This window comes from Morone saxatilis, unplaced genomic scaffold, assembly GCF_004916995.1.
Source record: "Morone saxatilis isolate NCDOM2014 unplaced genomic scaffold, NCSU_SB_2.0 Contig10, whole genome shotgun sequence".
NCBI classification, from domain to species: domain Eukaryota; kingdom Metazoa; phylum Chordata; class Actinopteri; family Moronidae; genus Morone; species Morone saxatilis.
In genome coordinates, this window is record NW_023339652.1 from 14,636,762 (window position 1) to 14,663,373 (window position 26,612).

The 26,612-nt window shown below is 40.1% G+C and overlaps 1 protein-coding gene across 1 annotated transcript in view; it reads right to left on the bottom strand.

Moving 5' to 3' along the window:
* The window catches only part of rerg (RAS-like, estrogen-regulated, growth inhibitor), a 38,740-nt gene that overhangs the window by 6,862 nt on the left and 5,266 nt on the right, over nucleotides 1-26,612 (bottom strand). The window contains exons 2-3 of the mRNA XM_035676561.1: nucleotides 22,339-22,492; nucleotides 2,266-2,322 (exon numbers count right to left, since the gene is read on the bottom strand). Of these exons, the coding sequence (XP_035532454.1) occupies nucleotides 2,266-2,322; nucleotides 22,339-22,399 (118 nt within the window). The 5' untranslated portion in view covers nucleotides 22,400-22,492. The remainder of the gene's footprint in view (nucleotides 1-2,265; nucleotides 2,323-22,338; nucleotides 22,493-26,612) is intronic.

Genomic DNA, 26,612 nt, shown 5'->3' on the forward strand with positions numbered 1-26,612 from the left:
AGACTTTTTTGAGGGCCTTTAGTTGTGCTGGGTCAATTACACGCAGCTGATCGGGCCTCTCTAACTAATAATAATAATAATACAAATACACAATGTCAGATGGGTTATACCTGTTACCTAGTTGATGTCTAGCAAAATCACTAAACCTAACTAGCTTGCTAGACTTATTGTTAAATAAAAAAAATGCGTTTGAGTTTCTTTTTTAAATTTTAATATTATTAAAATTATTATATTATTATTTTTTAAATTAATCCTGAATTTCTCACATTAGAGACCTATGTTATTATTTGCCCTTGCGCCCCATTTCCCTTTTTTCAGAATTGTGTATTACATGAAAACTGTATGAGTGTTCTGGAAAGCAGCTGTGTCCATGTTGTTCATTTTTTCTGATAAGAACATCAGCAGTCCAGGAGGGACTTTCCATTTACTTGAGCCAACTGATGGTGTTTTGGGTGCTTGCCTTTAGAGTTGTACAATACACATCTGCTCAGGCAGACGCAGGACATGCTGGACCAATTGTGTGCGAAGCACAGATGGATATGTGCTAATCAGCTAAGTCTACCAATATGAAACCCTCCACAGCACATATCCCTGCATTCAGAGGACTACATTTCACAGCAGGCATTGAAACACCAGTTATTTCTTGTGGTAGAAAAGAACATTGAGTTTTACGACCCTGATCAAAATAAATAGGTTAATAATAAATGGAGATGTATGGTAAGCTGTACGCACTGAGAGGCATATCGAGATAGATGAAGTGCAGCCCACGTTCTGGCAGTATTTCTGCGTTTCTAAGGTTGGCACTCTGCATGTACACCCCCCACCTGTGTGATGTGCCCATAATAGGGTTATAATAATGTGTCGACCACTTCATGGGTAATTTCAGCCAGGCAGTCTGATTGGTCACATACACCCTCCAACGGTGCTGTTATTCCCATTATGCACCTCAAGCTGTGCTTTCTTGGTTGTGACGCCAACTCTTGTGGTAACCAAAGAGGCAGTTATCTCTCTTTTTTTCTGCTTCTTTTTTTTGTACACTACTTAAAGTTTATACACTACATATGTTGTATGACGCTGTACACACAATAACAATATACTACGTTACAAAAAAATGTATCTATAGTATTAGTTTTCTGCTTTATTCTAAGGAAAGAAAATTAATCTTTTTATTTCTAACACAGGCCCTAAAATTCCATCTATGCCGAACAAAATAAAGTCATTCTGTAGCTGGAAGTGTTCTTATATTGTCGCCCTAGCAGTTAAAAGCACCTCAACAATCTCCCACCCATATGTTGTGATGTGAAAAAGAGGGGATGATGACTATGAGATTGTGATTACCATGTCGTTACATAAAGAGGTGATTGATTAAAAAAAGAAAAATATGCTGCCATGTGTGATCTGTATTTTGCTGGTAATTGCACTCTGCTGAGCTGCTGCACCTCATATCACCAAAAACAGAAAAGGAGAGAGAGAGAGAGAGAGAGAGAGAGAGAGAGAGCATTAGGTGAGCAATCCAGAGGCTCTGACCTGCCGTGTATATAGCCAGGAAATGAAAAGCACCATACAGAGATGTGATGTCTTTGTGCCCCATAATTACAGTGTAGGGACCTGACTCAATCTGCATCAGTGTATAAAAAGGCCAATTCTATATTATGCACTGCTGAAGGCAGTTACGGGAAAACGTAGAATTGAGCTTTTGCAATAACCAAAATGCGTTTAATTCACTGCATGATTAATCACTTAATTTCCCATATAGTCCACATTATTTATTTTTTCTTAGTTTTTACACCTTTTAATGGAACAAAAACTTTTAAGAGAATAGGTACTTGTATGAAAATTGTATGAAAAAAGAGAATAGTTGGACATGTTGCAAGAGTTAGATGAAAAGATGGATACCACTCTCATGTCTGTACACTAAATATTAAGCTCAGCTAGTTGTTTAGCTTAACTTAGCATAAAAGCTGGAAGCAAGGGCTTGCCTGGCTCTATCCAATGGTTAAAAAAATATCACCAGTTCCTCTAAAGCTGACACAACATTTACATGTTATATACGTGTAAAACCATGAATTTGAACCATAAATAAGAACTTAGGTGCTGAAAATATTTCTTTCCGGGCCAGCAGAGACTATAAAGTGGCTATACGCGGCCAAAAGTAGTAAGCTTTAGAGACAATGGCACAAGGATAGCCAAGCTAGCCATTTCCCCCATCACTGCATAGAAAAAGGGAAAGCAGCAGTAGTAATGGTAGATATCTGGTTGCCTTACCGAGTGTTGGGTCGTACTCCCAGATGAACCGTCTGGTCAGAAATCTCACCACCAGAGCTGAAAAGAACAGATAAAATGTTGAGAATATAAAAAGACCACAGGCAAAAGTCTGTTTTCATGAACATATTTAGTAGAATATATGTAGAATAATATAATTATGTTATATTAAATTTAGTTTGTGCCTTGAGTGTGGATTTCACCTTCATAAAAAGTAAACTTGAAGTGTATGACCATCAGTTTATAATGACGCTGATTATATCAGCCTGCTGTCCTAATGTGCACATCCACTAACAACGTCCACTTCAATAGCTAATCAGCTGTGGATAACCATCAAGAGGCCACAAGATCCTAACCGCTTCTCATCTAAATGCTAATAAAAGAAGAGTTCAACCAGCCTTCAGGATGAAACATCGGCTCTCAAAGTTCATCATTAGCTGCTTCAATCGTATGGGATAGTTAGCATGCTCTTTACACCATCAGCATTTATCACAAATAAAAAAACACATCACCAGCAGGCCTGTGACTCACTCTCTTAATGGTTTACCATCAACAAGTAATCAGCCACATGGAAATGTTGATCTCCTTCATTCAGACAGAATTAGGAGGCCATTAACTGTCTATCACACAGAGCTACAAACCAGACAGACTGTGTGTTGTTGGCCAGAGTAAAAGTACCTGTAAACACCAGTTTGAATTGTGGACTACAGGACTGTAATGCAAGAGGTTTAGAGGGAAGTCTGGAAACTGAAAACAAATATTTGCCAGTCAAAATGTGACCAAATCTCTACAGCTTGTCTTTCCCTGCAGCACTCTGCCAGTTTCATCCAGAAGCCAAGAGCCAAGGTCTTTTCGGTTTGTCTCAACAACAAGGCCATGCAAACCCTTCTCTGCTGCTTATTATAATATTATCATCCCCTGGTGCGTCACAACTGAGCACTACAGCGATATCCAATTAAGACACCAAGCGTCATGCTCACCTTCACCCCCCCCCCAGGAAGTCACTGCAGGAGTTATGTGCCTCAGCTCTGCAGCTGTTTATCTGAACACTGCAGCGTTTCTCCCTTTAGTTGGCTTAATGAGTAGGCATGATGCTACTGAGACTCTTTATCCTCTAGGAGAGCGCAAATGGAAACAATCTACTATAAAAAGCTACCTTCAGGTAAATTATGTTATAAATGAGAAGGAATAGGCAGATATTTTTGGAAGTACACATATTCGCTTCATTGCAAGATTGAGATAAAAAGACTGACACTAGTCTCATGACTGTGGATGAAATATGAAGCTAGAGCCAGGAGGCAATTAGCTTAGCTTAGCATACATGTTTGTTTTTGTACAGAATGAACAAATTGGATGTAACCTCCATTTGTGAGCAACTGAGGTTGTAGCAACAAATCCCTGACTGTATCAAGTTAGGCAAGGGTATGTTTAATTTCTCATAAATTCAACTTTTAATTAAAAAGAATGAGCAATTATGTCATTCAGAAGTTACGTAGTGTCACTTCCCAAAAGGCAAATGGGACAATGTGCCATCTGTAGACCCAACAACCATTTCAAACCTCAAGCGAATAAACACACCTTCCAGACATTTGCAGACCCATAGAAATCCCTTTTTTTTTTTGCTTTTTGTTAATTGTTTGATAACACACACCAACAAGCAAGTGTTCACTTTCAATCCGTCAATCTCTGCAGGAGCTGTCATGTGCCTGACTGACTCCCAATGGGCCTGAGTGGTCCACTTGAGTCCAGGCGTGTATCTGTGCTCTCGTGTCAACTTACTGAGTTTCTGCTTGAGGCAAAGAGACTATGGGGAAACAGCTCTGCCTTTGAACTGAGAAAAAAAAAACATCCATCTTGGCCAGGCCTGTTTTCCACTTGTAATTAGCCACGACAAGGAAGGGGGAGAAAACCTATTATGTCGGCCAGAGTGTCACTGCTACGTTTCATTGCGCTTCTAAAGAAGTGGAGTCCAGCCTTTGGGCTCAGGGCTGTGTCTGATGTTGACTGAGAGTCTGGTGCTCAACTGTTTCAATTTGTCATTTGCACATACAGAGTAGCTGTGAGAAGATTCATCCTAATCTCTTTTTATTAGTCAAAACATTTCTTCTACTGCACATTACATCAGTTTCTCTGTTCATTAGCATGGGCCTGGTGAATAGACTTAATACAACATGTACAGAGAGACGGGCAGGTCTTTTCATGTAGCACATACGGGTCCATAGCTTTTGTTCCTCTTTGAAATGGCCTGTGGTAACCCTGTTTTGTAGATTTTTTTTTCCTCAGTAAACCACATATCCCTTTCTTTCCTAACACACTTAATGTGTTTTCAGGCAAAGGAAGAGTGTGTCATGCAACTTTCAATTACTCCCTGAAAGCACTGAAAGCAGAACAGCAGCAGATAATTTGTCATGCCGCTAGGAATGGAGACTGATGCGTATGTTTCTTCTCCGGGCACATTTACTTCTCTTGTACTTCATGAATTTCCCACTGAGGTTACTTCGTGGTGTTTCTGCTATAGTGTCCTGGATTCCAGGTAGACAGAACAACCAATGGGGTGTGAAGTCCGTTCCTCATTAGAGGTAACTGTATCTCCTGCTTTTCACTGCCACTAGAAGAAATGTACACATGGAAGAGAGGAGCCTTTGTTAACGCGCGTCAATATGGACATTGTGGCCCAGATTCACTAAAGGTTTGAGAGGGAATAATGTGCACTGTATCACCAAGCTGACCAGATCACAAAGGCAGGTGATTCACTGACTGTGTGCAGTGAGAGGAAAGCTGATAACTGCTAGTTTAAAAAAAAGAAAGAAGCCTTCATGCATGTGTCACATTCATACATATGGCTGCTGTGGAAACCTACCAGAACCAGTTTTGTTGTTCTTTTTTTCAATTTCATGGAAAGCTTAAGGCCTTTACACACTAGTATTTTTGTGGGCAATTCATTCGCACATCAGTATAACTTTGGCTTGAAAGCAGGGTTTGGAATTCCTGGGGAATTAATATAAATTCCACTTTTCATTTGTAAAAGTAAGGAAAAAAAAGCTTGCCATCAAGATTCAAAATGCTCGGTAACATCTTGAATAATCATTGCGTCTTGACATTCCTGCATGTTTGCTAATAGAGTTGACTGTTTAGATAGCATGTGTCAATACAGTATCGGCAAGGGAGCTAAGGAGAGACTCCGGTGGCACTGACACCAGGCACAAAGAAAAGATTTCATCAGCCGACAACCAGGAGAAAAAATATTTTCAATTGAAATAACCCCTACTTTCACCTTTTCATTATAAATAGTGGCTGCACAGACATAGCACAGAGCTGAGTCTGTGATGACATGGCATCTATCGCAAAAACAAAATGTTTGTACAGTGTTCGGCGTGGAGCCGCTGTTTGTTCCCTGATAATATTCCTCCAACATGACAGTGTGTCACTTATGGCTATTTGAAAAAAATCCCCTGCCATGTTAACTGAAGCTGTTGCCATATAATAATTTGTATCTGGCGTGCTCACAAAATCAATACCCCGTCTCCTTCTGAAGATGGGTTACTGTGTTTCTCACATTCTCAAGCTGCAAGCTGGTTTTCCACAACTTGATATTTCCTAACAAATACTGCAGCTGAGCTGAAACACTGATATGATTTGATCAAATTCTCCAGCCCAGACTTCACAGGCCCGCTCTGAGTGGACGGATGGAGTAGTGCCGAGTTTTCACATTTACGTCAAACACATACTCCTCTGGAGGTGTTTGCCAAAAGCCGCTTTTGTCCAAAGTGACCTAATCACATTAGCAGCAGAATGTTGGACTAATTGCAAACAAAGCAAGAGCAATTAGCGGCGCCCATGGCCCTGTTCTGAGCCGGCACTGTGTTACTCATTGAACAGTCTCTATTGATTCCCCACGGCCATCAGACGGACACCCACGGCTCTTTGGTTCCCTTCGGCCACAAAAACACCTCTTTACTGACTGGCGAGTAGAGCTCTCCCAGTGCTGTGCAGCTGCAGTCAAGTTTTGTACCTATTGTATTCATGTCATGTCAGTTCATGTCATACAGGCCAGCTGTGCAGATGAGACTGGAAAGGGAATGGTTAGCAAAATAGTACCAGCATTTAACTGAAAAAAATCACAAAACTACACTATCCTATAAAGGGAGAGAACACAGGGACTAAATATTTTGTCCAAATTCAGTTAAAGGTCCAGCGTGTGACATTTAGTAGGATCTATTGGCAGACATGGGAATATAATTCATTAGTGTATAATCACCTGAATCAATTTAAACATGTTAAATTGAAGATTCGTGTTTTATATTTATTTCAATATAAAGATTATTAGTAAACAAACAGATGCACAAGAACAGGTTTTGTTTGTAGGTATACTGCATTTCTCACATTCCTTGAAGATCATCCAAAGGCAGAGTGCTGACTGAAAGAAGCCTGTTTATTGCAACATGAATACATTTGATGCTTGATGCCTTGATGCATATTTATTATTAGTCTATCTATATTATTTATATATTACTGAATGTTCAGAAACTTCACGAATAACTTCATTTCTGTTAAGCTCATGAGAGCGCAGACATATTAAGAATGCAAGAAATGCAAATAATTCATCAGTGACATAAGAGCTCCTGTAAGACCTCATAAAAATAATCAAGAAAAATCACTTGTACGTACAATTCCATCTTCTATTTATTTAGAGTGATATAGTGTTTTGTTGTGCTGATTAGGGTTGTCAGACTTGTAAATTTACTCCTGTGCTTGCAGGAAACAGTTTTTTCTCATGTTTTACGTGAATAGAAGAAAGGTAAATCATTAACCAGACTTTTTAACAGGTTTTATTGCATTTCTGTCAAAATAAATTCTCTGCTGCTGTGCTGGCAGACAAGAAGCTACAATTTGCACGCGATATGGCCCTAAATGCTTGTTAAGGACTAAGACATTGAAATATGATGCTAGATAACAGGAATAGTCCACCATTAAATCCACCATTCAATCTAGCCTTCACACTGCAAAACACAAATTACATTTTTGTTCCAATTATGTCAAGTAGTTGGAGATTAACTCATTAGCTTAAATAACTACGAAATTACTATTTTTGAAGCAGGCCCTCATTCCTGATCAATATCCTCACCACTTATTACCAGAGATGTTGAGAACATGCTTATAGATTACAGGGCTTTGTGCAGTGATTATTGATTTGAGATTTTCTGAAAATCCACTCAGTTGTTAAATGGAAACTGAGAAAATTAGGCCAACATTTTAGTCCTGCTGCTTTGCACAGCCAGTTTGAAGCATTAATCTTGAACGTCTATAGACCTTCAGCATTTATACAAGGTGCTATTGGACTAAATCACTTCCACTGAGGGATAATTATAGAATCAATGTGATGTGAACCAAAGGATAGACATAGGGAAAGGTTGTCAGCAGGAAGGATGAAAAATTGCAGTTTGTTGGTTCCAGAGTTCACACAGATTTATTCAACTTTATTATTAATGTGAAAGGTGCAAAGTCACTTTAAAGTACTGTGATAGATGGAATACTGGCAGCAGCACATTCTCCATTTTTGTTATTTCTTGCAAGATAAAGCAGATGGAAACAGGTTTTTACATTTTTGTCTGTCCGAATGATAGTCAAGCTCAACCAGCATGTTTCTTGTATGTGAATACACATGCATTATAGCGTGGGAGTGTTTCTTCACAGGCACAGAGAAGTGACAGCCCTGATGTTAGAAACAGGCAAACACATTAGCAACAAAAGCACCCAAACCACTTCCTGAACAGGAGGTCAGGCCACTGTTCCCAGTCTCAGGGCTTTCCCAGAGTTCCTTTCACCACCAGTCTCTCTCTGGGGCACGTCTGCATCCCAAACCACCAACACCAAGCCTCTCTGGAACTGCTGGTTAGAAATACAGTGTTTCTCATTATAAAGGAAATGTATGTACAGCATGTTGGTGGAATGGGGACTTCTGGGAGTCCCCATGCTGCCAGGGGAAATATTCAATCTGTCTACTGCCAAATATAAATGAGATCAAGTCAGACATCTTATCATCTCAGCCCCTTTCCAGATCAGATTACAGCTCACAAATCAGGCTCCACTCATATTTATTCTAGCATTTAACCAACTCTATAAGAAGAGATGTGGGAAGTCTAAAGTGAGCGGAGTAACAATAACACGCAAAAACAACAGTAAACATCTCATCTCCCATGAGTGATGGCGTCACTGTCTGGGCCAATTGGGAACAAATATTTCACTTTGTGTGAGCTGGGGGTCAGAGGAATTCAGGTTTCTTTCAGTGGTTCTGAATGGTGAGATGTGGCAGACATAGCACCTTTAAGTACCATTTATAGGCTAATCAAGAACACTGTAATTGAGCACTGAGAGAACATTTTGGTAGCAGCATGTCCTTGTACATTTTGACAGTGGTTGTCCAATCATAGCTTAACAGTAATTCTAGAAAAGTTTTCTTCAGCCCTCCAAAGCCAAGACTCAAGAGCAAAAGTGTAAGGAATGGCGTGAAAAGTGTTTCTATCTGCTTTAACATATGCTACAGTTGAAGCAGCAACTGAGAGTTACATAAAGCCAAGGAGCATATCCTGAACTTACTAGGTTACATTAGCAGTTAATGTGAGGGTTACATTAAAAGCACTGGTCATGACTAGTACATATAATATTTCCCCACTCTGTACAAGTTGGAATGCTATCCAAGTTGAGGGTACCATTAGGGGTTCTGATGTGCTGCACTCCAGCGACCCCAGCCAATGTTATTTGTGATTCTAGGACTACTCAGCTGTACACTGCAATACAAGAACAATGCTGTTTATTTCTATGCCTTCTACATGAATCATGAGGATGCTGCCTGTTTGTCTTGCACTATAATGTATGTAGCCACCAAATGCATATTTAATACCCTTTTAGATGATTATCCTTTTAAGACAAGTCAGCTGGAATCATTAAAAAGTCAGCCAATGACAGCGTTTTCAACCAACTCATGGAGCAAACATAATTAGCTGGCAAGCTACAGCTGATAAAATCAGCCAGCAACAGTTGGCATCTTAGTTGTGTATGTCTGATGTCAGGGACCTGTAGTTTCATAAATTACTAACAGTGAGCGGTAAACCTGCCACATTATCATCAACTGCATATGAGCCATGTGAGCTTGACAGCCATAGCAACTGTAACTAATGGGGAAGGGGCTCAGCAAATGCTCAATTGAGCAATTGACCCATCAGCTATCTGCTTTGCTCTCCTTTGTTGAGTCATTTTTTCTCATTCTGCTTAGCTTCACACTGATCAGAAAATAGAAGTTGCCAGTAACAGTCAGCCTTGAGGAACAATATCGTTCCCCAAAATAATAAACCAGAAATACTTCAAGAAATCTCATCATCTGTCTTGTTCTTCAGATCAGCTAACAGCAGGCCAATTATCACCACATGCCTCATCCCTTTCATTCTCCACGAACCTAAACCCATTCGTCACTGAGGTTTGCAGATTCCTGGTTATCGCATACCATTTAAATTAATGAGAAGTGGGGCGTAATCAGCGCAACTGCTCTTCTGAGAATAATAGACCAGCTTCAATTTTCAGCTATGCTTAATTAGTCATTACCTATGAGATAGTTAATAATTAGGCCTATTTTTGTAACTTACATGCTTTAAATGAACAACCTTTGAGCACTGAGGGTTCTTTATGAACCCCTTTTAATCTCCCTATTCCCACCTTCCACTTGATGTTCCAACCTGTCCAGAATAGATCAAATGAGTTACCACTTGAGCTGTAATATGAAGTCAACATGTTAAATAAGAAAATTCCTTTCTAAAACATCAAGTAATCACAAATCACCCAGTGTTGCCCATGAGAACACCAGCAGTGTAAATTAATACATCTCTCTTAATATCAGCAGCCTCCAGTCTGTGGCTGGCAGACAGCCTACCATTTAAATTTGTTGTTCAGTGAACACATTCCCTGCGTCACAAGATGGCATTTTGGCAGCTTGATTGGTTTTGCCGCTTTAAGCCAAGTTCTCATAATAAATCAAACCGCAATTAAACCATCAGGCGTACTGTTTTACTCTCCTGAGCCATTAAATCGTTTCCTCTATAAATCTCTAATGCAGAGGGATTTGCAGCAATCATGAGCGGTGTAATTACGCTGGTAATATTAGTAAGGCAGAGAAAATATAATCTTTGCCTTGTGTTGACAGATTGGTAGACAATCAAAATTCAGATTGCCTTCTGCATAAATACATGTATAGTTAAAGACATAAATGATACTAATAAAGTTGCACTTATCTATATTTTTTATTAACTATGATAAAAATGACTTTGTGTAATGTGATAGTTCACTCATAGTGGTGAACCCGAGTGTAGTTCCTCTCAGCTTTACAGAGTGTTTTAGCACCTTTCAGCTCATTGTTTTGGTTTAACAACCCAGATTTATTGTTCTGGTTCACTTCCACTGTTCTGATTAAGATTTTTCCACCCTGAGCAGAAAATAGCTCTAACAAACATGCTGTACATTATACCATCTCAGCACCAAGTGACAGACAGTCAAAGTTAACAACTACCTGGTGAAGTGGGGCATTCAGCTGCTAAATACTCAAATATTTCTAAGAGGTTGGTGGAGAGTAGAGCTAAATAAGAGGTCAGATTGTTGCTCGGCGTGCAGGGGGAAATAGTATGAAATGGTATTCGTGAATTTCATTGACATCCTTGGGACGATAGGTTTTATAAATTGTGGCTCAGCATGCACTGGTGTACCTTCGCTCGGGACTCAGTGTTCTGCTGAATTTATGTTAGTCATCAATAAGATATTAAAAACTTTCAAACCTTTAATTTCGTTTGTCAAATATATAAATGTTCTCTTTCAGCTAACAAATGTACGCGACTACCAACACGGTGGGCTCATGGTCAGCATCTTACAGGGGAACTCCAACGATTTTACACATCAAAGTCACTGCATAAAGTGATGACACTTGAATCAACATTGGTTGTAGCGGAAGACAACTAGTTTAAAAATGAATTAAATCTGGAGGTGTGGCATTAGAAAGAGCTTAGCTTACCGACCTGCTTGAGGCTACATTAGCTGCTACTAGCATAGCACACCTGAATCTCACTGTGGGCAATGCAAGTGCCAGAAGAACATGACGAATAAAAAAGGTTCTGATGCTTCGATTTTGCTTCTTTTTTTGAACGTCCATAATCAGTCCATGGAAGTACATCACATCTGTACTTGTTGATGACTGGCAACTTGACTGGAACTTTAAAATTAGAAATATCACTTTTTCCAAATGAGTAAATAGTTTGTTGAGAGCAACTGTGACAGACAGATTGTATTGGAGCTTGACAAATACTGACAATTGTCGTGCTACCATTTCTTGCATTGCTGATTCGCCCACTTGACGTTCAAAGTATTTGTCCACCCTCTGAGAAGCATCAGTCTGTCTTATATAATGCTTCAGCTTTTCAATACACCTCTGGTTGAACACAATTCGCACTATGAAGATGGATGTCTCTTTGTCTGAATACAACAAGTCGCTGTATGTATCAAGTTCACTTTGAATGACAGTAAAGGTCAGACAAACTCCCCTCCGCTCCACTTTGGACGAGCTCCATGAAAACACAATGGCAGAGAGAGAGGCATTCAGGGCCCTGCGGCTCTGCAAAATGGGACACCAGAGAGGCTTTGATTTCACATCTCAGAAGATGCAAAAGGACAGAAGCTTGCAGTTGTGGGGTTAGAACAGGAAGGGCGTGAGGACTATAACACCACATTCAGCCCTTCAATTTAGTCTCTAACAATAGCACTGCAGCGCTATTCATCAAGAGCAATGTGTGAGGCAGATGAGGGCAACCACACCTTAGAGAGCGATCGTCACTGTGATTAAACACAGAAAGGTGGAGCACTGTGTGCAAACAGGGAAAAAGGGAAGTACCTATTTTTACCATGAAGACAGTCAACCTGGGTGTTATAGCTTTTATACAATGGCCCTGTCCACGCAGCAGCTACAGTAGAGTTTGAAAGGAAACTTCACAGTGGACATTTTGTCAGTCATGTTAATTTTATTCTCAGAGGCTTATTGGCTTAAAAAATCACACCAGTTTTACCCTTACTACAAAATCAACAGCCACCGCTGAAGTCTGATCAAAATAACGTTACACAATCTTTCTCATTATTTAAAATAAAGGACAAAGCTCAGTGCTGTGATGCATCCGAGATGGATCCAAACTAAATGACCAAGTGGTTTCAGTGCATATTGGCATTACAAATGATTCATATTACTGTTTTGTGATCTGCCAATGCTATTGTTATTGTTGGTTTACTGGTTTTAGTAGTAGTTGGGTTTTGCAGCTCAGTTTGTTGTATTGGGAATAGAAACTGACTCTTCCTAGGCTGTGACGGTGTGCCATCATTCCCTAACAAAAGGTTGTTTGAGGGAGTCAGAAAACTCTTAATCCTCTAATTCCTTCCAGAAGACACAAAATGTATGAGTAAAGCTTTCGATTAAAGTTTTGGAGATTTAATTAACAGAAAAGCAGAAAGTGTTACATAACTGATCTCAAGAAAGAGAGAGAGAGAGAGAGAGAGAGAGAAAGAAAACGATTAAAGGTGGGAGGGAACAGTATTGAATAAATCATATACCGCTGAAAGTGGCCCTGAATATTAAACATTAACCTCAACCTCGACTGATAACACGCCTTCAGAAGCAAAAAAGAAAATACTTAATGGATCTATCATGAAATTTTAAAAGCGCTGCTAATCTCCAGAGAGTGAGGTTGTTAAAAGCAAGGAAGGAATTAACCAGGGATGACTCACACGTGGGGCCGAGGTCAGCGCGTGTATGGGTGGAGAACGGACAATATGTGGAGGTGGAGGAGAGTCAGAGGTCTGCTCTAAAAATAATTCAACAAAATAAGCGCTACCACTCGAGAAGCCCACCTTCCTGTGACACAATCATTTACCGCAGCATCATTGTGTGCATCAAGGGAAGACTGATTAATCTGCCGATATTTATACTGACTAGAGACACGGAACATTGGCTTCCAGCAACTTCAGTCCAGAAATAAATCCTCGCTTTAGCTAAACGTTTGTGTGTGCAGAGCGGAGTAGTGAATAGGTGCATAGAAACACTGGAGGTAGTTCTGGACACTGAAACAGGCAGATGGCCTTCAGAGAGCTCAAACAGATAAGGTGAATGTCAGAGACACCTTCCTTCCTTTCTTAGGACAAAAGGAAGCTCCGGGCAGCAGATAATGTGTTCAAGAGGAAGTGGAGGAGGATGGAGAAAGAGGAGCAGAGCGTGGGCACAAGGGAATTCAGGTTCTCTGACAGTTTAGTGAAGCCTCAGAGCTGTTAGGCCACAGTAACAGAGGATGGGTGGCATCTGTAAGACGTCCAAAAAGTACTGCTGCTTAGTTAGACCATGTGTGGTTGAAGGTGAAATTAAAAAGAAGCAATTAAGGTATTTGTTCACAGGTCATACCTACTGTACTTCTCTCAAAAACTAATAATACTTGTATAGTAACAAGACTGTTTATTTGTGTGACATGAACAACACCCTTACCAAGCTGCTAAACAGTTTTAGTCTCAGTTCACTGTGACTTCTTCAGTCAGTTTCACAATTAACCTTCGCTGAGCAAATACAGAATCAATTTGACTTTGTTGTCCTGATTAATTTATTTAAACAGGTCGGTTTGTTCATAAAACTGCAGCCTTACCTCAGCTGCCTGAAGAACTGCAATTACCCGATAGTAGTTTCTCATTTTTAAGGCTAAATAAACATGCCTAAGACGCTGCCTGTGAATGTAATCACTCAGAAGAGTGCATTACTGTCAGAATGAACAGAGAGAGGCGATATAGCTGATAATTCGATACAGCTGAGCTATTACTCTTACTATCATGTTGAGCATTCAGTACTAATGCAGCTGAATCTATCTGGATTTAATCAGTTCTCTCTTAATCAAATTCATAGTTTTCTGTGATAGATTAGATTAACTGATCAAAGGGAAGGACACTGGTAGCTTTATCATCCATTTGTCCCCACTGGCGTCTGTACATTATACTAATACTGATGTATAGTAACAGGGTTGATCTTTGTTTGAAAGAAAGAAACTTTGAATGGCTGCTGCTTTGGTGCTGAGTGGTTTTATCAGAGCTTTTTCACTGAAAACAGTTGCTTGCTGAGACTGGAAGCAAAGCTGATAAGAACAGTGAGAGTAAACCAAACTATAAAAGTTATTTCTCATTGCTAGTATAAATATTATCATATTTAATGTTAAATTTTTGTCCCCAGATATAAAACTAAGGAAGGAATTATGGTTATGGTAATGCCAGTTGAAAGTAAAGCCTGGATGAAACTCTCAACGTTTGTCTGAGGAATTAATAATTTATAACTTCTGTGTCTCGCTTCAGTAGGTTCCTGTCCTTGCTAATCCCCAAAAAATTCCCACCTCATCCTCAACATACTTCACCACAGCATTTTCCTTTCTCTGCCTCAAAGATAACACACATCTGAAGCTTCTCCACAGCAACCCGAAATGGCCCTGAAACTACTTTTTGAAAACTTTTTTTACTACTACTTTTTGATCATTTCAATTCTGTCATCTAACACCAACATAGCCACATGATTGAATCTGGTGTAGTGTTGACGCACACGGCCCCGTTGCACTGTTGCTAAGGCCTACTTGACTTTTTACCCACATGGCAGCAAGATGAGCTCCGAGTCTGACAAACTGAACAAATAAGCACAATTTGCAAATATAAAGTCTTATGTAACGCACTCAAGTACATAAAAGTTAATGTTCTTTACAGCAGACACACCTCATCTGAACATTCGCATCGCTCCAGTCGCTCTGAAAGCTACTCGTGAACCTTTTCGTATCTCTTATCTAAAAAGACTCAAATCTGCCTTTGACACGCTGATTAGAGCTCTTGTGCCACAGCGTAATGCATTCGATGAGTCATACCTTATGGCTGCTCACTGGGTCCAGCACGCAGAATGTAATCAGGGGAGTCAAACAGCCAGCCAACTTCACAGCTGTGGACTCTCAGCTGTCAAAGGCCAGAGATGTGCCTGGAAACCCGAGCAGCAGGATGAGCGACTGTCCCCGTGCCTCTGCATCCCGCTAATTGCTCGGCGGCGTAGAGCGAGGAGCTATGCATAGAAAAGGCTGATGGATGTTATTTAATTACTTCCCAGCACTTTCATTTCCTCGAGCAGGCATCACAGGAAGTTGATTTTGGAAGCAGCACGATCACAGCAACAGTGATTTGAGTGTAAAAGGTTGGCCATGCCATCTTTCAGCAGGAGCCTGTTTCAAAGTCATTATCAGGGGCTCACAATGTAATATTGTCAAAAGCATTTAGACACATGTTGTTATCTTGTACAGTCTTTTTCCTAAACTGTATTACATTAAAGGGAAGTAGAGGCCCATAATACAGTACAGTTTTATACAAAATGCCTATTCGAATGACATGCTTGCTAAAATGTACCAAACATAAGTCCTGAATGTCCAAGATGTCCCGTTTAGCCATCTTAGGTCATGTTTGATCATTGTCAGATTTTGGGAGGGGATTTTTTAAGGGCCTTCTCACATTTACCCTTTAACCTTTTCAACAGTAGAAGCCAGTCCCAATGTTGCTGTTCTTGGGGAGCCTCTTTCAGGGGACAGAGTCCCTGCTGTTCAAGCAGACACTATAATCTTTAGTAATACAGTGTAAGTCAGATACAATTTAAAGGTTGGAAGACAAGCTATCAATGTTGCCATTAGAAGGGTTGAGCTATATTAGATAAAACAAGGGGAAAAACTCAGAATGACTTGGTCACCGTTTGTTAAAGGCCCACCCCTTCCATCCTTTCCTGTGTGTGATTGGTGAGTGTCAGGGATACAACAGTGACTGTGTGACTGCTGGGGAAAATGCCATACATAACTAAGAGATTGCCTTGTATATTTTGCACCATTTTGTAATTTTTTTTTATTTCATTTTCAATTTATACTTTATGTATACTATATTATTATACTTTACTGTAGACCATGTTAAAGGTTAGATGAGGGGGTGGGTGAGTGAATTGAAACTGCAAATTATAAATAAATATTTTACAAAGAAAAATGAAAAATCAACCTCATTGAAATGTTAGCTCACATACTGTAGGTTCCTCAGCCAGAAAGTATTTACACTATATTATCTAATAAGCCATTTTCATATTAATAAGTGTCTTTTTCCTGTCTAACACAACAGTGACTCATCAGCGGGGAAAATAGAAATGCAGTCCAAAGGTAAAGTGAAAGTAATGCGTTTCCCTGCAGCAAAAGATTATATAGACAAGAGATGACTAGGACCTTTTTATATGTTGAATGGGATAAAAGCCAGTTCCAACTGGTGCTCCTGCCAAAGTGCTTTCACGGTGAAGGAACTTTATTTTGGTCCACTGACACATAAAGTCTTTGTTTCAGATTTAATTTCAGGAAGACAACAGCTGACAGTCTGTTTGACAAGTGGTCAATAAGAAGTGGAGAGCAGAAGAACAAAAGTAACTGTTTACACCTAAGACTGGACTAAAAACGGCTCATCTCAGCCCAACACAGTAGCTGTCAGACTCTCCGGCATTGTGCTTGTTTTTGTGGCTTTGCCTTTGCCCGCCTGCCCTCTGAATGACTGTTTACATCATGCTCCAGACCCACACGTACATTAGGCTGATTCATGGTCCCTTCCCAGCGTTGGAGGTGGTAAACAGTAGTATTTCTGAGGCAGAGACATGTTGGCCCGTACCTTTTGTTATTGTTCTGCTTTCTTGCTGAGGGGAGGCGGAATGTTTGAGGAGTGACGAGACGAGATGTTTTACGAGCCGGCGCTTCGCACCCCGTAAAGTTAATTTCCCAAAAGAGCATTCAACCATTTTTCAAAGCACACTATTCACTCTTTGTGAATTTGTGTTTTAACAGCAATAACCTATCCAGATTGTATTCATATCATATGATAAAGTCAGACAGTGACTAACATTTTCTACAAGTTTTTTTTTTAGAAATGATTTGTTTTTATTTTATTAGTTTATAACTGAGTAGAAAAAAAGAGTCACCGGAACATTTTGGGATCAGCTTCTTAAGAATTAAGCTTTATTTTTAGCTTAAACTTGCCTTAATTGCTTTTTTTGGGAAGCAGCGCAACAAGCTATAAGCACAAAATTTGCAGCTTATAACTTTAAAGGTTACACTCTGGAGATTGTGATCACTGGTAGTACTATGGAGCGCTAACAAAGACTAGGAAGAAACTGCAAATAAAAAAACAATGCACAGTTTAAAATATTCAGAATATAGTCTTATAGTCAAATATTCTCATGGCATCTTTAATATGGTGAACATCTTAGCAAACAGTTGCCTATTTACACTAGCCAATTTGACATGGAACACCATTAGCATTCAGTCATGTCTCTGTCAACGTCATTCACACTCTGTTTAGCTCTGTTTTGGTCTCCACCAGCTCTTCAGGGAAATATCTTACCTCTGGCGTACAGCACAAACTACTCTATTATATGAGTCAATCATAGTCAAATAAAATAATTACAGATATGTCATGGGACAGAGTACTGAGTCTACAAATTTTGCCAGTTAGTATTTTATTTTATGAGATCATTGTGTGTGGGTGTATTTAGCAGGGACCAAGTTGGGGGTACAATAATTGGACAAATGTATCTTATTTCCTAACCTGAGTATCCCTCCACTGAGTCAATAAACCAAAGTGCCAGAACAACCAAACTTAAGCTAATACACTCTGCTTTTTATTAGAGCTATACTGCTCCATAGGAGTCCAGGTCAGACCATTGCGAAGGGCCCAGCAAACCCCAAACGACGCCAAGACACCCTGCAGGTCTGCTCCTGCTAGTTAGGAACACATTTTTTCCACCCAGCAGGGGAACAAACAGCTTCTGGATGTGAATGATGACCACTAAAGGCCAAATACACTTTAGCCAAACAAAAATAAGAAACAGTAGCATCACATGAACACTAACTCACAGGCATACTGTGATAGGTTTGACTGAACAGGGTTGTTCAAGATAAATACAGATGTTTTTTTAAGTTGCCAAGTTAGCAGAGATCTTGGATCCGTGTATTGTTCATTCTTTGTTTTTTCTGTTAATTAACTAAATCGGAAAAATGAAAAAAAAAAACAGGGTTGTTTTTCTGTTTTAAAACCAAACAGAGTAAATCAAGTTTTTGTTTTGTTTGATAATTTATTTGTGTTGGACTACGACTTGTACCTACTGGTGCGTCTATAGTTTTTCCATTCTACTTTTTCCAACACTAGCGTAGGACGAAAGCCTTGACAGCATATCAGCTACAGCAGCTTGAAAAATAGCGAGGGGGCACTGAATTTAATTAATTTACTGTTTATCAGACTGTTGAGTAATGGGACTTTAACTCTGAAGGACTATGAGTTGACAGATTGAGCTTAGCTCTGGTTGTGTCTGTTTTTCTTATGGTTGGTTTGTAAAATAAACTGATACAGCAGATTGTGAGCTGCAGTTTCCCCGGTAAACACTCTAACCCCTTTGATTGTTACTGTCCCTCCTACCCGGCCTGCTGCTGCTCAGGGTCACTCCTCCAGAGCCACTCTTTGCTGCCAGAGTATCTCAGGGCTACGCAGACATGAGATTAGACAGGTCGGGTGGCTGCAGGGAGGGCTACCACTAAGTTGCCCTTCCACACACACTTCGGTTGGAAAAACAAGAAGTGCAGCCAGGAATACGTGGTTTCAATGGCGGCAGGGTGGGAGACAGACTGTCCAGCATTACTGCCAGCAGGTACTGGTCCAGGTTTGGAGATGGGTCTGGGTCCAACCCAGTGGAGAATGAAGCAAAGTAGTGCTCAGTGTGTATGGAGGGCTAGGGGCCAGGGTATGACGGCAGCATGCCCTGCAGACAGCCAGAGAAGAGCAGCACAAACAAAATAACACACAAAACAAAAAAAATAGGATTTTCCAGTTTTGGTGTTAAAACAGAACACACAAAAATAACCCAGTTTTGGTTTTAGTTTTGGAACTTTAAAATCAAAGAACGAGCGATAAACTGATTGTCTTGTCACCATTTTGCAATGTTCAATTTTCAATTCAATTCAATTTTCAATTTTATTTGTATTTAGCGCCAATTCATAAACAGGAAGTTATCTCAGGACACTTTTCAAATAGAGCAGGGTCTAGACGCGAACTCCTTTTAACAATGTTCAGTGTATACTATAGGACACTATAAAAGAGAGTGGTTTATGGTTTATGCCGTATTTCCACTGCGTGGTACTGCTCGACTCTACTCGCTCTTTTTTGGTCCTGGCGAAAACACCACAGACCATCAAAAGGAATCATCAATAGAATTGTCACTACTATTTCATGGACATCCTGCATGCTGACCACAAATTGCAAACGTAATTTTTTTATTCTCTTCTCTTTTTAAAACAAAACCAAGCCCTGGTCGCTTGACAAAGTGTAGACATTCCTATTTTTAGCTGCATCTGAAAGGATGCCAAAACAATAGCATATCTTCCATTGTCCCTGTGTCATTGCTGCAGTGGAAAACAAAATCAATAAAAGTACCTGATACCAAAAACAGGTCGAGTTGAACTGTACCATGCAGTAGAACCATGGTTATACATGGCAATGTTAGTCTGTTGGTTGGTCCTCCACTTTGGCCAAGGATGAAATGTCTCAAACATTGGATGGATTAAAATTTTGGGCAGAAATTATGTGATGCACTGACTTTGCTGCTAACTACATCCACAGGTTGACATTTGTGGGTCTCAGAAAATGATGGCTGATCGATCAGCCTTACTCAGGCAAGGTAGCAAAATAGTTTTTGACATGTCTATAAAACAAAGGTTATAGACATGTCAAAACACGTGAAATTGCATTGACGTCTATAGAAACTTCAGTTTTCCATCCCCTATAAAGAGGGTGTTTTGGAAAGTACCCATATGTGACGGTCTGGTCTATTGAAGAGTAGGCTGATTCATTAGCATGTGTGGGCCAATAAAAGGCTATGTTTGGATGAAAGCCATCTATTGTTTAAAGGATCACCGGGGCTATATATATGTATATGTGCTATTCTGCTATGTTTTTATGCGTAAATCAATGGTCCACTTGAAAATCAAATGTCCACATGTAAAGGGAGGCAGTGGGTTGAAGAGAGTTTTCCAGTAAGCAAACGTGTTCATCACAAGAACTAGACCACAAGTTGGTTGAAAAGTAGAATAGTTTTTTGGGTTCTTCCACATATCTTCCTTCAGCCCAGACATCAGGTCAGGAAACAAAGACCTGACTGTAAGGGTAATTTGGGTATTTTTCAACCTGGACCTAAACCTGGCTCTCATGTTTAATGGGGACAGCAAGTTTTGAATTTGTCCCAGTATTGAATGACAAAACTGGAGCCTGCAGTCGCAATACGGGCTGTATCATAGTCCTTATGGGCTATTGCGCACCATCACAGTATTTTAAACAAATTTCTGATTTCTGATTCTGACTGTCAAAAGTGGGCATCACTGTGCAGACTCACAGTGCTGCTAGCATTTTTGTAGACTTACTTATTTGTGTACTTAAGTTACGTCAGGTACGTAACATAACTTAAAATGTTTTCCTAAACCTAACAAAGTAGTTTTTGTTGCTAATCCTAACCAAACAGCGACAGTTTCACAACATTAAGGACGCAAGCTTTATTTTGAAAGTCTAACTATATATTGCATTTATTATTGCTAACTTGACCAGAAGTTGTGGACAGTGCGTGTTTATTCTCGCTAACTCAACCGTGGAGCCCTGCGTGTCCAGAAATGACGTTAGGGGGTTACCTGCAGGGACGGCCACTGACCAAGCTGCAGTATTTGACGTGTTGGAATGAGTTGTGTATGGAGTGCTGAGGTCACAGATGGGGCCATATCAGCCCGTGACCTGGTTTTGTATCGGCAAAGCAAGATGCAGTGTAGTGCACTTTAAACTGGTTATCTGCTTTTTCCTCAGCAATGATTGTTCTGAGTGATGTTTCTGCTGTTGTGAAACTAGATAGGAGGTAAACATATTCTTGCAAGTGTTCAAATTTTTGAACAATAAGAAAATAAGCAGTAACATACAGTAATGCCTGAAGCCAACAATAACCTAATCAGACATTTCTAGTATTTTCAGTGGAGAACATTTGGTTAGCAGCCACAGAGCAGAAAGCAACAGTAAAACCTGAGGGGAAAAGAAGAAATGACGGCAGTGGTGAAGGATTAGGGCAGATGACAACTCATCAAGATGAATGACAGGTTTTGGAGAGAGGGAAAGAGATGGGCAGGGCTAACAGTTCGCTTCTTAGTTCAAGGAAATAAGTCACAGACTGGAGGCCTCTGTTCCTTGAACAAGGTTTCTGATGAGCATGTCAGACACCGTCAGCCTCACTGCCATGGTTTACAACCGCACTCCTTCCAGCTGAAGGTTATGAACTTCTCAGTCATTATACTTTTCAGTACAGTACTTGAGTTGACCTCCTCAGGCATTTTAATGGCCTCCTTCGACATGGAAGAGATCCCGAAGCATGTTTTCCAACAGCTGATTGCTACGCAGAGGCAATCTGTCTTGATATGCAGCCGGCAGGAAACATATGGTCCGTGTTATTGTGTTAGCTACTGGAGAAAACATACAAGGCCAGCTGAGGCCGAGCTGCTTCAGCTTATAGCTGAAACTAAATCATAATGACTCAACTGAGTTATCAGTGGGAGTGAAGGTATTTAAGCCAGAGCAAAAACAACCTCCTACTGTAATGTTGACAACACAAACTAACTGAGCATGGAAGGAATTACTGCAAGTATAAAAATACTGACAGGATGATGGAGGAAAACATTAGAAAGCAGAGGTTGTGGTGAGGTGCACAGTGGAAACGTAAATGAGGCAGAAAGAGGTGAAACACACTCCATGAAACCTGCAGATACACAAGTTTAAGCCTTTTAAATATCGATTAAAAAGAGTATTATCTGTCAATTACACAAACTTTAAAATATTTGAAAGCGTTATCAAGCTGCAGTTAGAGAGAAGCCTCTGTAAGAACCCGCCTGTGATAAATACAAACACATTTACCTGACTTGCCCACCCCCGCTCTGCCGAAGACAGCCAGCTTCACCTCCGGGCTTTTGGCCATGACAGCAGCTGCAGCCAGCGAAGATCAGCGAACCAATCAGTGAGCTCTGAGGTCAGCCATCCATCCTCTTGTCCAGACAGGAGGAAGCAGCGTCTGAGGAAACATGTAGGACAATTTTATATGTTACAATTGAGTTTAGTACAACTTCTTAGTTGCATATCATTTCAAATGCTGCATTTTCCTTGTTGTCAGTAATATATTTAATTATGGTATTTCTACTTTTAGCTCTGCAAAGGATATGTTTCCTCCACCATTTGTGAGTCATGCAGTAATTTCTCAGCAAGTTGCTGGGCTTACATTTTACCAGAAGGTCAGGCCATGAATGACGGGCTTGAAAAAGGGCTTATAGCCAAGTATACTTTTAGAGGCAAGAGCGACCTGGTTTCTAGAACAACTTAGGTGTTGTACTTTACTACAGTTTATTTTTACAAATTAATGTTTTGCAGGAAAGGTAATTTTAGTGCCTTTAACTTATGTCAGGGAACTTTATTCTGAGTAAGAAAGAGTTGTTCCTTTAACCCTGCAGAAGTCTTTATTAGGGAGGTGGGCACTTTAAAGGATGCGGATAACTTTGATACCAGAGACTGGGTCTCACAATCCGGGCTAACATTTATGGTTTATGTTTTTTTTTTGGGCAGCAAAGGCACTTAGGCTTAAGGTTAGGGAATTTTAGTCTGGATCTCAGGTTAAATGTGTAAGTGAAAGCAAATATTGTCTGGAATAGCAGCATGACACCAATGCTAGAAAAGGGAGGCTTGAGCAACACAGGTGAGTTTAGGCAATTGTTTCAGTGAGGAGAAGCAGTATCAGTACGGGGGACTGAGGCGAGCCAATCAAAAAAAGTATCTAGAGTTCCAATAGTATGAATATACATCACCTCAAAATTGAATATGTAGAACTCAAAATACGCTTCCACGTCCATGTCCCTTTTTTAAATCTGATTCCCAACTCAGGAGACATGACATCCATGTTAACACATAACAGAGGTTTTCTAAGCGAGCAAAGGAGGCTCAGTGAATGGAAGTAAAAAGAATCTAACATTATCAAATAAGATAACATAGAATAGCCTATGTGTATGTGATAGTCTGAAGTTATGTCAAACAGCAGTATTAGGCTATCTTTGCTCAATTGTTGAGTGTCTATGGGATCAAACAACATAATCATGATCCATCCAGAAATGTAGGGAAACGTAGGATTGAGGGGGAACTTTTTTCAAAGCTTTGTCTAAGAAGAGGCCAACAGTCTCACACTTGAATCCCCTGCTTTAGAAGACAATAGTATCTGTGAACAGTTACACACAGTGCACTTAAAGGACTAATTCAATACTGATTAATATTTAAGTATCAATAATATAAACTTTAAAGACCAAAGTGAGCACCATGTAGTACAGAGACCGTGGTGTCAGTTGGTTGGGAGTTGTTGTTGACCTATCTGGGATTTTTCACGCAGGTATGTGAGAGATTTATAGAAAAAAAAGACTAGAAGACGGCGAGAGCGGGGGAGCGTAGAATAAAGCACGCACAGAGCTAAAGTCATCTATTCAAAAGGAAAACACAACCGCGGCCCGTTAAAACAACCACACACAGGTCTGTTTAATGAGAAAGCAACTCACTGTGAAGTTATCTCACCAGGTAATTGATTCTAAACGTCTGCTCCACACACACTCTGTTTTTCTTCAGGCTGCCCAACTTTTAATCCAAACAAACAGACAACAGATAGAATCTTAATGAAATCTATATCTTAATGATTCCAGATGAATCCTGGGATATACCGACACAAGAATGGCGCAGATAATACAACAGCAAACACACAAGAATGAGGCTCATTTTTTTGTTAAATTTATGCAGAGGTGGCAGCAGCCTGCTAAGAAAGTTCGTTTGTAACTAGAGGGTGATGGATTTGAAGCACAGTGCAGCTGTGAGACTGCATAAGAACACTCGTGTTTTCCTCTGGAGTCTCACAACAGAAAATCCTGACTATAATACCACAGTAGAGACGTGTGTCATCACCCTTGTCGACCTGACCTTTCGTGCAGCTAAAACACAGTGAAAACCACAAGTCAAAGCCTCAATTGTCAGTGACTATTACTCAAAATTCAACAAAAACACACTTGGCTGTGTTTTGTGGCCTTTTGTTCCTGCTTGCGACTGAAAAACACAACGCTGTCACATTTTCTTGTGTGTTGAGTTGTTGAGATGTGGCCACTGGCTGAGAAGACCGATGCCACTCTCATTTCTATACAGTATGTAACTATTACCAGCAGCCACTTAGCTTAGCTTAGCATAACGACTGAAAACAGTGGGAAACAGCTGCAGCTCTGTCCAAAGGTAACAAACTTCTCCTACCAGTTATAAAGCTCACTAGTTAACGCGATATGTCTCGTTTTGTTTAATCGGTACAAAAACTTGAGTGTTAAAGCGCCACCCTGTGGTTTTATGGGGGGGTATGTGCCAGACTGAGTCACTTCCTGGTGTCAGTGCCGACAAGATTCCAGTCTCTGCACATAGGGCTATGACTTTTGTTTGTTTAATCTGTACAAAAACAGAAATGTAAAAATGCCAAGTGGTGTTTTACAGGGAGTTATGTGTTGAATAGCGCGTTAGCGGTTAGATCACCAGCCATCCTTGCCAAGGACCTCCTACATCACAATGCTGCTTCAGTCTGTTAGCGTTAGCAGTGTCGAAGCACTGACACTGAGCACCTGTAAGAATAACATAAACAAACAAATAAAAGCCAATCCAGATAAAATTAAAATTGCATGTTGGTCAAGTGAGAGCTATTTACCTGTTTTGGAGGTATAAAACTTTCATGCTAACTTTCATTGGCAAGATACAGTTCTGCCAGAAAGAATTTCTTTTGCCTCAAACTGTCTGATCATTGACAGCATTTAATGTTTTTTTTATATAAGATAATATTAATAAATCTTGTCAAACAACTACACAACAAAATATCTGGCTATCTAAAGCTAATTTATTTCAAATCATAAGGTAGGTGGTTTGATCCCCGGCGTGTGTCAAGTGTCCTTGAGTAAGATACTGAACCCAAAATGGCTCCCAGTGATGTACATCAGTGTATGAATGTGTGTGAATTAGTTAGTTTCTGTTTGCGATGGCCTTTCCACCACAATGTGTGTGAATGGGTGAATGTGGCATGTAGTGTAAACGCACTTTGAGTGGTTGGAAGACGAGAAAGGCGCTATACATATACAGTCCATTTACCATCCATTGTATTGTGTTACACACAATAATGAAAAACTCTGTAAGTGATCAAAGGTGACAGAAAACTGGCTTCCAAACATGCCTGGCAGTTGTGAGAACCTATATACAGTATAGTGTGTTTGTGAAGTGATCCATCGTCAGTCGCTGTTGTGTAAATTTAACCAGAGAAGAAAATGTCCTCACTCATCCCTCTGTTAATGGTGGAAATGAGATATAGCAAGAAAAATGAGAGAAAACCGAAAACAGACGTTCAGTCGACCCTGTCTGGATAAATGAAAGCTGAAAAATGTGTTTGTGTGTGTGTCAGTGCCAGAAACATGTTAGCCAGCTTCACACTGGTTGAAGTTATGAAGTGGCAAACTTCCACCGCTTTCCTTCCTCATCTACTGCAGCACACACACACACACACACACACTCCGCTAACCTTTTCACATTTGTACCAACACACACATGCCCATATACGGTGTGGCTGTGTGCCGCTTGGTGTGGCTCAAGTGGAGGTCGATCATCCATCTCTGTCTCTCTCTGAGCACAGGTCATTATGGCACCGTCAGCGTCTTTAAATATTTTCTTTATCATTATTAATGTGGACTCCACTTCCACCAAACAGACAGAAAAGTCAAAACAGTACATGATATTGTAGTCATGTTGTAATGGTAAAAACAGCGACACTTTGTTCCATCTTTCCAGTTTAGTTTGAGGTGCTGAGCATTTATGCAATGGCGATGGTCTTTTTCCATCTGAGGTGAATCAGCTGTCGACCATGCAGTGACACAACGAATGATTGGTTAGCTCTAAGTTCTCCATGTCCAGATTTACTTTTCACTAGTGATTTATAATGGTTTTGGAAGGCACAGACAAATTATGTTGTCGTACAACCCATCAGAGCAGAGAAAGATGGAAAGACGCTTTCGGCTAGTGGTTTGAAAATATTTGATTGTTGAGTCTAATTCCCAGCATTGGTATTTGACCACCTGGGAATGAGACTCAACAAT